This window comes from Durio zibethinus, chromosome 2 (genome assembly GCF_047325235.1).
Source record: "Durio zibethinus cultivar Kanyao isolate XHJ-2024 chromosome 2, ASM4732523v1, whole genome shotgun sequence".
NCBI classification, from domain to species: domain Eukaryota; kingdom Viridiplantae; phylum Streptophyta; class Magnoliopsida; order Malvales; family Malvaceae; genus Durio; species Durio zibethinus.
Genome location: NC_143163.1, coordinates 3,671,971 through 3,682,686, shown reverse-complemented (window position 1 = coordinate 3,682,686; position 10,716 = coordinate 3,671,971). Strand labels below are relative to the sequence as shown.

The window sequence follows — 10,716 nt, the reverse complement described above, 5'->3', positions numbered from 1 at the left end:
AAAAAATGAAGGTTATACAATTTAAAATTTTAACAAAAATTATATATGAATTGAACAAAACAAAAAAATCTATTTCATATTTTCTATTGACATGAATTGTGACAAATAATTTTTATATAAAACATAACATTTATATGAATTATTTGTATTTTATATAACATGAATGCATGAGTTATCAAATCTACTAATTTGATAAGGATTATTTTTTTTTAAAATCGAGATTAAATTAAGACTGATTAAATTTTTTATAAGAAACGAAATAAGGGTGAAAGAGTGTTTAAAATGATTTATTCTGGCTCAAATATATTTTATTATTAATATAATTTATATATATTATATTAATAAAATTATTATTGGATATCTAAATTTAATAAATTTTATTTTAAACTGAATGAAATGTCTATGTCACTCTCTAAGTTTTTTTATATTTTTATATTTTAATTTTTATCCTTTTTACTTTTTAAAAAAATTATTTTAAATTTTTATATTTTATTAAATAAAATTTATAAGAATATGAGAATAATTAAAATATTCACCTGCCAGACTATTGTTATCTTTCGCTTTTTAATTTTTAATTAAATAAATTTTATAAAAAAACTAATAAATAAAAGTGACCAAAAAAAAAAAAATCCCAACGTGACACGCGAGCATCCATCTAATTTCGTTGAATTTGATGTTCATTGAATCCAGTGAGAAGTTTTTGAACGTTAAATAAATGCCACCAAACAAAAAACTCTATTGGTGGTCAAACAAAAAGTAATCTACTTAGTTTCGGCCCAATGGAAATTTTATTTCCTGTCAAGCAAATTTTTTTTTGTGTAAAACAATTTTTTTATGCAAACATCTATCATTAAAAATTCTATTTAAAATCTTCTGCTAAGAGTCCATAAAAAAAAGGGTTTTGGGTGGAGAATATGGAAGAGCACCGGAAACTGAAAGCAGAGATAGAGAGGACCTATTACAAGCTACGAACTCAATGTCAAGAAATCAGCTTTTCCAACCTTGATCCTGAAAGAAAAGATGCATCTGATGAAGAAACATCTACCTATAAACTGAACCAATTTGAGGAAGGATATGTTTCGGAAGGTGAGGAAACATCTTTCTTGAACGACGAAACATCACTGTATCCATGCATCTTTAGAACTGATTCGTCTTTCACACTCCTTATTGATAATTTTGTTTATAAGCCTCAGTTGGTTTCTATTGGTCCTTATCATCGGCGTGTTAGCAAGTATCAGCTTGACCAATACAAATACTTTTTCCTTGAGAAACTCCTATCTCGAACAGGAAGAGACTTAAGCTTCTTTGTCGAACAGGGGGTGGGAGCACTTGAACAGCACGCAAGAGAGTGCTACTCAGAGCCAGAGGCTTTGCTTGTCAGTCGTCCCAAGTTTGTTGAAATAATGTTAGTTGATGGTTGCTTCATAATTGAGCTTCTACGCCATTTTTGTAAAACTGAGAAGTCTGAAGATGAGATTTTCTCCAAAATTGAACCATGGAAGATCCCAATTTTGGCTCGAGACCTGCTTATGCCACACAACCAAATTCCCTTTTTTGTTCTTCAATTGTTGTATGACTGTTCCAAAAGCGATGAAGGAACCGTGACAGTTCCTTTAACCTTTATGGCCTTGAACTTTTTCAATCTAGCCTTCCCTTGATCCTTCTATTGCATCTGGAAATTTAACCATGTGAAACCAATGCATTTGCTTGACTTGTTTGTCAAAACTCTCCATGTACCGATCCCAGCGACTAACCGCAACTTATTCAACCTGTTTCACGAGTTTATCCATCTTAAAATCCTTGCAGCAAGCAACCAAGAGCAAATGGATTCTCATCCCTCTATGCAATCCGAACCATCAGTATCGTCATCACAGTATGCTAGTTTAGAGTCCATGGACAGAATCAACCACCAAAAACAAAATTATCCATCTCTGTTCATTAACAGTCTAAACGAACTCCACCTAGCAGGTTTAGAGTTCAAGCCAAGAAGAGGTGATACGTTCTTGGATATCAACTTCCAGAATGGAGTACTTGAAATCCCACCCATAATCGTCAACGACTTCTTTACCACAATCCTCGCAAACTGCATCTTGTGGGAACGTCATTCTAACGTTAATGGCAACTCCAAATATCCGACCACTACTCATGTCTCTTTCATGCGTTGTCTCATTACATCAGTCAGTGACGTTGAATTCCTACGTTCAAATGGAATCATCTCAAGCTTTTCCATCGATGATCAAAAAGTGTTGGAAATGTCCTACTTTCTTGGGACGGAAATTGGCAATTATGACTTTCGATATTCTTATCTATGGAAGACATCGGTGAAAATAAGAGACCATCACGGGGACTCCTTTCTGGGAAGTTTGAAGAAGAGGTTTCAGGAAAAAATATTTACCACGTCTATCAGTGTGAAGGAATGGGCGCCAATATTCAACGTATTATTATCTGCTTGCCTTCTACTAATACTATTAGTAGTTCATTATTATGTGACAGAATGGGTGCAATTTTTGGCAAGGGTGCAACTTTTGCCAGTCGACCAACCAACTGATCTATGATGACTTTTATTTTACTTTGCACCTGTTTCTTGGCACCCTAAAATCGTGAAAATTTTGGTCGTCTACACCGTCAACACCGCCATCTTTCCAACTTTTGGTTTCTTACTGGGCATAAGTGATAATAAAAGGGGATTCCTTCAATTATGTTGGATAATAGGTTAATGTGGTTATGACTCGTATAATCTTTTCTTTTTCCTGCCTTGTACTACGCATTGCTAAAGTCGCTCGGCAACATTGCTGAGCGTTATGTTGCCAGCTTTTGTATTTCGTGGCCTAATAAATCGACATGTCTATTTTGCTTGTTAGCTATATTGAATTTTGTGACACGGATCATCATTGTCTTGTCCTCTCCGGTTTTGATTCTTTCCCCTGGCAGTGTAGGATCAGAGGAAGTTGGTATTGAGAGGGTTACTGATTTCTATTGATCTGCTAATTTTTATCTACAATTACGAAACTTTTTGTAACCCAATTGTCCCTACTACAAAAGCAAGAAAACAGAGAAATCAGACAAAAAGAAAATCAATCAAACATTTTTTTCAGCTAACCCAAGTTTATACATAATTCGCTATTAACTAGTGATTTGCGAGAATGAGATGATGATGCATTTTGTTAGTAGTCAACCAAAAGAGTTATCTGAGCTTACTGCCGAGCAGAAAATGATGTAAAAGGAAATCTGTTGTGAAACAAGAATATCATAACAGCATTTCTAAAAATTTAATCTCTTTCGTCTCTGTAAATTCTCTCAATTTCTTTACTCTTCTCTCTTCCTTTCCTTTCTAGAATCTTCAATCGCTGCAAATCCTCTTATTTCTTTTCTCCGTTGACAACATTTGATTTGAGCTGTAACAATCTTCAAAAGTTGGAAGAGAAACAAAAAATGAGAAACAACTCCTTCCCATGTGGTAGGTAAAGCGATTATTGCATTGATCGATTTCAATGCAAAACGAAGGTGGGTCTATTTACGATACCGCAAACAAGGACTAAACATTAAACATTAAACTAATGTTGTAACACTTCCCATGTTCTCTCAACTAAAAGAGTAAAGTTGAGAAAACGTTTCACTTCCTTGAACCCACTATTCTTCCCCCACTTCCTTGTTTCCTGGATCTTTCCCTTTCCGCCAACTGGTTTCTTCATTTTCTCTACAAAGATTTCCTTTTTCTTTTCTTCTAGAACAAACTGGTGTTGGCATTGAAGTGAGAAAGTTGAGGTTTTTGTTGATGTATGAAAAATGGAGAAGATGATAAGGCAAGGAAGGTCTTTAGCGGAGACTCCAACTTATACAGTTGCTTGTGTCATTACAGTTTTGGTTTTTGTTTGTCTTTTGGTTGAACGCTCCATTTATAGATTTGGAAAGGTAAGTATTTTTCTAGTAACTCTGTTTGGGTTCTGAGAAAGTATGTGACTGAAATGAAAGAAACTGTTTCTTTTTTTTTTTTTTCTCCTTAAGTTTGGGGCCTACATTCCATGTTGACAATCTGGCTAGGACTGGAAAATGTTTTTAGAAGGTTTGGGAAGGTAACTATGGATTTATATATATATGTCATGTTTGGTTTCCGACTAATTGTGGAAAACATGAAAGAAATTGCACTTGTAACTTTTATGTCACTTATACTTTTGGAATCCATCTCACTACATGCTTTGTTGAGACAACTTTTAGAAGGTTTGGAGGAAGCTAAAGAAGGGTAAAGGAAAATCAGGGAAGCAGAATTTTCAATTACTGATATTCGATTGTCTGTAAATGGAAACAATCAGTGATAGGGTTTGCTGTTGCTATGTTTATTGATAAATGGAAACAATACCAATGAGGAATATGGTCTTTGCATTTTCGTTTCACTTTCTATTTTATGCCCATTGTCCGATGAAACAAAGAGAGAATCTGGGAAACTATAAAATTTAGTAATTTGCCAGTTTAATGAATTTGAATTTTATCCTGTTTAGTGGTTAAAGAAGACCAGGAGGAAAGCTTTGTTTGCCTCTTTGGAGAAGATTAAGGCAGGTGAGTAAGTATTTCATCAATGTAAGATACTCTGTTGATTAAGGGTTGAGCATTGTTTTGGGCTTTGATTTGTTCCGGTGTTCTGGAGTGAGAGATAAGATATCAGATTTTGAATTTTCTTTGTTGTGACTTTTTCTTTTTCCCTTTCTTCATGTTAGAGTTGATGCTGCTTGGTCTTATATCCTTGTTGTTGGCACAATGGGCACGAGGGATATCTGAGATTTGTGTTAATTCATCTCTTTTCACCAGTCGTTTCTATATTTGCTCTGAGTTGGATTATGGCATAAATAAGGTGTTGTTTGAAAGTACTCACTTCAAATGAGACTGTTATTCCTCCGAAAGGACTAAATACTCATACATCACATCAATGTGGTGAGGTATATTACTACTCATCTAGTTTTAATTTCGGTAAGTTTATTATCAGTGAATTAGATGTCTCACTGATAATGGTTGAATGCAGGGTCGCGAACCATTCGTGTCATTAGAAAGTCTTGAGCAACTCCACCGGTTTTTGTTTGTTCTTGGCATCACTCATGTCCTCTACAGTTGTCTGGCAGTTGGCCTGGCTATGAGCAAGGTGCAGTCTCTATCTTTCCAATTCCACTGGTAGGGTTATCAATTAAAGCTACTTAACAGAATCATGCATATGAATTAACTGAACTAGAGAGCATTTCTGCTTAGATGAAAACAAATTACACCATCCTTGATTGTGTTTCAAATAAACTAGAAGTTATAGCAAGCATGATTGAATCTGAAATTCCAAATTTTTCTATGGAAGTTAAAAGTCGCCACATTCTTGCCTGAAAAAGACTAATTGAAAAGTAGCTAGATTTAGGACTTTGAAGATTCATTCCAATCATTTTGTATGTGACACGGTGATTTTTCTTAGTTTTGTTGGATTTGCATTGTTTATATATTCTTAATTCTTATGAAATGCTACAGCCTACAGAGGGATATTATATGATTTTATTTTTATGAGATCTGTGATGCCTCCTTTACTGGAATAATGGTTTTAGTTTTTCATTCCACATTTATGTAGATTTATGGTTGGAGAAAATGGGAAAACCAAGCCAGCTCCATAGCTGATGGAAGTGTACAAGGTATGTAATGAAATTGTAATAAAGATGGCCGTGCACCGTTCCTTCAAACAACTTTTTCGCTTTTTCATTGGTATTTTTTTAGCAACATATATTCAATAATATTAGTTTTTCCAATTATGATTTCCTTTTGGCATAGCAAAGAGAAACATGGTGATAAGGCGACATTCTACCTTTGTTTTCCATCACACATCTCATCCATGGAGCAGGAGTCCAATTCTCATTTGGATGGTGATTTTCATGCTCAACTATATATTCTGCATCTTCCTTACTCGGTGATATTTTCCTCTTTATATTGCTTTGCACCTCTTGTTTGAATCTTAATGGTGAAATGTCTGGTAATTAAGCTCAAAATTCTGTTATCTGAGGATCCAACTTTTAAGCTTTAAGCTGTGTTTGTTTTTAGTTTTCAAGGCATATTCCTGCCCCACATCCATGTAGCTCCAAGAAAAATATTGTCTGGAATGGTGATCCTAACTTCTCACAAGCATATATCTGTGTTTCCCATAACTCAATAATGTTAACCAGCATTGAGTTTTATATTGTTCAATCTCACAATAATAGTCCATTGCAGCTTTCTTCTTTTATCTCCATCCCCTTTCTTTCGAATTTTGATATTGTTTGATTTGTGTCTTTTACTAGTTGGTTGTGGTCTGTACATGCATCTTTGCTTTCTACGACAATTTAAGAGCTCTGTGAGGAAGTCAGATTACCTGGCACTACGTCTGGGTTTCATTACCGTGAGTATCTATTTTCCCTTACTTATCTATTTTGCTCATCTTGCTATTGGATGGTTCTTATTATATATTTTAAGTTATATATTCTACTGTTATTTGTATGGACTTTCTTTCCAGAAGCACAAGCTACCACTTTCTTATAATTTCCATAAATATATGGTTTGAAGCATGGAAGATGAATTTCATGGCATTCTTGGTATTAGGTAAGTGCTAATACAAATTGGACATAAATTTTGAACCTATATCCTATGATTGGCTTTTAAGTAATTGATTAAGTTTGACAGTAATATTCCAAAGATAGGAAGAAAATTTTATTAAAGGAAGTTGAGTGTATCATAACAAATCAAGGGAAGTATTCCAATGAAAACACAAGTTCCATCAAATTTTCTTTGTCTTTCAGAAAAGCTATTCAGCAAAATTATTTCACCTAATTTCATAATGCTGCTTTATGAATAAGCTAGTGCTTTTGAAGAAGAAGACAAAAGGCTATCAAATAAATAATGCCAATGTTGCCATGTTAATTTGTAATCATAAATGAGAAGATCAGAATAAAAAATAGTATGATATATTAGAAAGAGAGATGGAGTAAGATAGACGCCGTACAGGCTGGAGAAAAATGGAAAACATATTACTGAAAGAAACAAATGAACTACAATTAGTGCTATTTTGGATCCTATTTTGCTTGCAATGTTTCATCGCAGGTTGTCTATTTTGAAGAAATTCATTAGATACTTGTCGATAACTCTAAAATTTCTGATGAAACTCAATTGTAAGTTTGTAACAGAATTGTGTTTTGGTTTTGTAGCTGGCAACTTTGGGGATATGCTATAGCTTGCATTTTTGTAAATATTCATGGTAACTAGTCAAATTTTAAAATTCTCTTTTTGTTTCTTTTATATGTGTTTTGGTTTACTTTTTGAGATTCCCAAGTTCGTAAACTGAACAAATGAAGATTGATTGAAGACAATTTCTTCTGACCCGATGAATTCTTTACAGAAACATCAGACTAGGATTGTTCCCAAAAAATTATCCTCTGTCCTATTTTACATACTCGAGAAAACCAAAATTGTTCCAAAAAAATAAAAGGGCCTGTTCAGGCATACTGATAATAAGTTAAGGAGAAAGTTGGCTGTCAATATTTCAAGATTGCCATTTACTTTTAACCGGATTTTTATCCTGTTTCCACCTTTTTTTCTGCCTTATGTGCTGCAGGATTGAATATTTACTTCTGGCTCTCTTTCATCCCTGCTCTTGTAAGTGTACTGACTCTTGCTGGCAATCTATTTCAGAAAAAGATAGAAAATTTTTGTTGCTTTTAATGATTGAAAGAGGAATGATTAGCGTAGTGTATGTCTTACAAAATTGTTTCAAATGTCAAAGCTTGTGATGGTGGTTGGGACAAAACTTCAGCATGTTGTTTCCTCATTAGCACTTGAAATTAAGTAACAAACTGGTCCACCTATCGGAGCACAAGTCAAACCACGTGATGATTTGTTGTGGTTTGGAAAACCAGAGATATTACTCAGGTTGATACAGTTTATCAATTTTCAGGTAAAGCCCATGCTTTACATTCAATCTCTCATGTGTAATTCAGATTAGTATCTATATCTGATTTTATTCCTCGTTCCTGTTCATGCAGAATGCATTTGAGATGGCAACCTTTATCTGGTCATTGGTAAGATTTACCTTTCTATCTCTTTGTTCTCCCTACCGGCCTTCCATTCAATGGCAAATAAATTTGTTGCATGCAATATGCAGGAGTGCTGCTTCTTCTTTTGTGGTATTTTAAGCAGTCTTTTCTTTCTATTATCCGTTTGTTTAGTGGGGACTTGAGCAAAGGGCATGCTTCATGGAAAATCATCTTATGATAATCTTTCGATTGATTTCTGGGTACGTTTTTTTTCAATTAGAGTTTCAATGCAGGTTTAGTAAACATCCATAACTTCTTTACTGAAAAACATAAAAATATTTTGACTATAATGTGGTTTTAATTTTGTTAAATGCAGGGTTCTTGTTCAGTTCTGGAGTAGCTATGTCGCAGTGCCCTTGAATGTCATTGTTACACAGGTTTTTCCCAGTCTTTAACACTCTTCATTAAATTGCGTGTTTCCTTGTACGAACCTGACAAGTAACTTGGACAATTGTTCCTCCTTGCTGCATGCATCTCTTTTGATGTAATTTCGTAGCTTTTCCTGGAAGTTCTTCATCCCTGCGCTCCATTGTTATCTTTCACTATTTTTGCTTCACCAATGTGCTTGTTTTAGGCTATTGTTTTTGCATGATAAAAAGAGTTACACTACATGCTTTCTTTGAACTGCGTGATATGCTAAGATTTCAACTCTTGATGGTTTCAGATGGGATCCCGATGTAAGAAAGCCTTGGTTGCTTAGAGTGTAAGAGAATCACTTCATAGTTGGTGTAAAAGAGTAAAAGAGAAATCTAAACGAGAATCTGTGCACTCACAAACTGCAAGATCTGTGTGTTCACTCGAACCAATAATTGATGATGAGATGGATGAAATCACAGTTGCATCAGGCACTTTATCAAGAAGCTCCTCCATGGAGTCACTAAATCAGGTAACTATAACATCCTCGGAACAGGCGGAGGCCATTCTTGGGACTTCCAACCCTGCCTAAGGTGAATACTCATCACGGTTGGCTGGCTATTTATCTGAGTCTATAAACATTAATACATCACAACCCCGGACCATCGATGAAGAAGACAATGGAAGCATTGCAAAACAAGGGAAGGTCGAAACCCTATATGAGTTGTTTCAAATGACATGAATATTATTACTCTATCTGAGTTGTTCCAAAGGACCTGAATGTTTTTTGGATAAAAGACTTATTAAATTAATAGTGTCAGAAAAAAATCATTTTTCTGTTCAAGCGATTGTCGAACTTGCTTGAACTTTGGTAAATGAGTTCTGGTTATACAGCTTTTGCCCATTGTCTTTCACCCGGAATTCAATCCGAAAAGGAAAGTAATAGGAGCTCACTGGCAGTTCATGTTGCAATTAGATATTCTGGGTGAAACATATAAGATTATTAGGGCTACAACAATTTCATTTGTGACTACAAATGAACAAAAACCTTAAAACTTGTAACTAGCTCATTCAGGGACATAAACAGTAGCATCCCCTTGGCCAGACTAAAGCAAACCAATAAAAGCAACAGAAAAACAGAACAAGAAAAGAAAAGATCATAGTCTAGTTAAACCAGTTTATATTTAACCGGTGAGGGCTTCCTCCTTGTGTGTCTCAATGACAACATCACTTGTTGGGTAAGCGACGCAAGTGAGTACAAAACCACCAGCTATCTGGTCATCGTCAAGGAAGCTACCATCAGACTGATCCACACTACCTTCCTTAATTACTCCAGCACATGAAGAGCAAGAACCAGCCCTGCATGAGTATGGAAGATCAATACCCTGTTCTTCAGCTTGGTCAAGAATGTAGGCATCTGCTGGGCACTCAAATTCTAGAGATCCTTCAGGCGTGAGCAGCTTTACTTTGTATGCAGCCATAGTAAGACGGCTCCCTCTCTGGGCTTTTAGGTCAAAAAGAGCCTGCCTAAAGTTAGGAAGGGAGCGTGTCACCGGCTGGAGGCGGACAAAGGAGGTGCTGACCACGGCATTTGTGAGAGACGCGGTGGAAGCCATTTTCAGTGTAATGGGGAAAGATAGTGAGAATGCGGTATATGGTGCAGCAGGCTAATGGGAGTTGGGAAGAGCAGCCGTATTGATAGCCGGGAGGATTGTGGGGAAGCCTGGCTAGGAAAAGTAGGGGATGAAGTGGCATGGAGCTATCTGCCACGTGGCGAACACCGTGGTTTGAATTATCTTTTTATCATTACCACGAAAGGTGTTCATCATTAATTGGTGAGAGTGGTTGCCACGATCCTTTGACGGTATTTCCCTTGGCATTTTGTCCAAGAGAAACCATTTGCTTTTGGCGGCTCTACTGGAAGTACCAATACGACTACGTACCAAGGTCTTCTCGTAAAAACATGAGTCATAAGAAACAATTTTAAACCATATAACCCTATCTTTTATATCGTTGGAAATTTTTGGGCTCGCTGAAACACCGAATGTTTATTACCACTAGATTATGGTGCAAAGCGCATCAAATTATGCAGTGATGTTGAACTTTTGAAGACACCAAATGCTACCCTCGGCCAAGGTCACACCATAAATTAAGTAAAAGGAAATACAACACAACCGCACGCCATCTTTCTGCATCATTCGGCTTCTAGAGGATTTAATTCATCGATAGGACATACAAAAAATTATTTTATTCTTCTCCCAGTGCTTCCGCATTTTCTTTTTTT

At 35.6% G+C, this 10,716-nt stretch overlaps 3 protein-coding genes and 1 pseudogene across 4 annotated transcripts; 3 read left to right on the top strand and 1 right to left on the bottom strand.

The window, feature by feature from the left end:
• Nucleotides 1–914: 914 nt before the first annotated feature.
• Nucleotides 915–1,658, top strand: LOC149519890 (UPF0481 protein At3g47200-like). Its single transcript, XM_089751436.1, has one exon. The coding sequence runs from the start codon at nt 915–917 to the stop codon at nt 1,656–1,658; it is 744 nt and encodes a 247-aa protein (XP_089607562.1).
• A 39-nt stretch (nt 1,659–1,697) lies between these two features.
• Nucleotides 1,698–2,555, top strand: LOC149519889 (uncharacterized). Its single transcript, XM_089751433.1, has one exon. The coding sequence runs from the start codon at nt 1,698–1,700 to the stop codon at nt 2,553–2,555; it is 858 nt and encodes a 285-aa protein (XP_089607559.1).
• A 1,222-nt stretch (nt 2,556–3,777) lies between these two features.
• LOC111308888 (MLO-like protein 4) lies at nt 3,778–9,224 on the top strand (annotated as a pseudogene). The gene is made up of 15 exons (XR_016329193.1): nt 3,778–3,912; nt 4,497–4,554; nt 4,713–4,931; nt 5,015–5,131; nt 5,594–5,654; nt 5,791–5,882; nt 6,317–6,391; nt 6,506–6,591; nt 7,194–7,243; nt 7,601–7,641; nt 7,769–7,939; nt 8,028–8,063; nt 8,211–8,278; nt 8,395–8,455; nt 8,743–9,224. The product of XR_016329193.1 is annotated as an MLO-like protein 4 (transcript).
• A 150-nt stretch (nt 9,225–9,374) lies between these two features.
• LOC111308891 (ferredoxin-like) lies at nt 9,375–10,713 on the bottom strand. The gene has a single exon (XM_022907565.2). It carries the CDS (start codon nt 10,046–10,048, stop codon nt 9,617–9,619), a length of 432 nt encoding a protein of 143 aa, XP_022763300.1. The 5' UTR covers nt 10,049–10,713; the 3' UTR covers nt 9,375–9,616.
• Nucleotides 10,714–10,716: the final 3 nt, after the last annotated feature.

What these genes read in the sequence shown, in the direction of transcription:
- LOC149519890 (XM_089751436.1), top strand. Translation starts at nt 915, where the DNA reads ATGGAAGAGCACCGGAAACTGAAAGCAGAGATAGAGAGGACCTATTAC.
- LOC149519889 (XM_089751433.1), top strand. Translation starts at nt 1,698, where the DNA reads ATGCATTTGCTTGACTTGTTTGTCAAAACTCTCCATGTACCGATCCCA.
- LOC111308891 (XM_022907565.2), bottom strand. Translation starts at nt 10,048, where the DNA reads ATGGCTTCCACCGCGTCTCTCACAAATGCCGTGGTCAGCACCTCCTTT.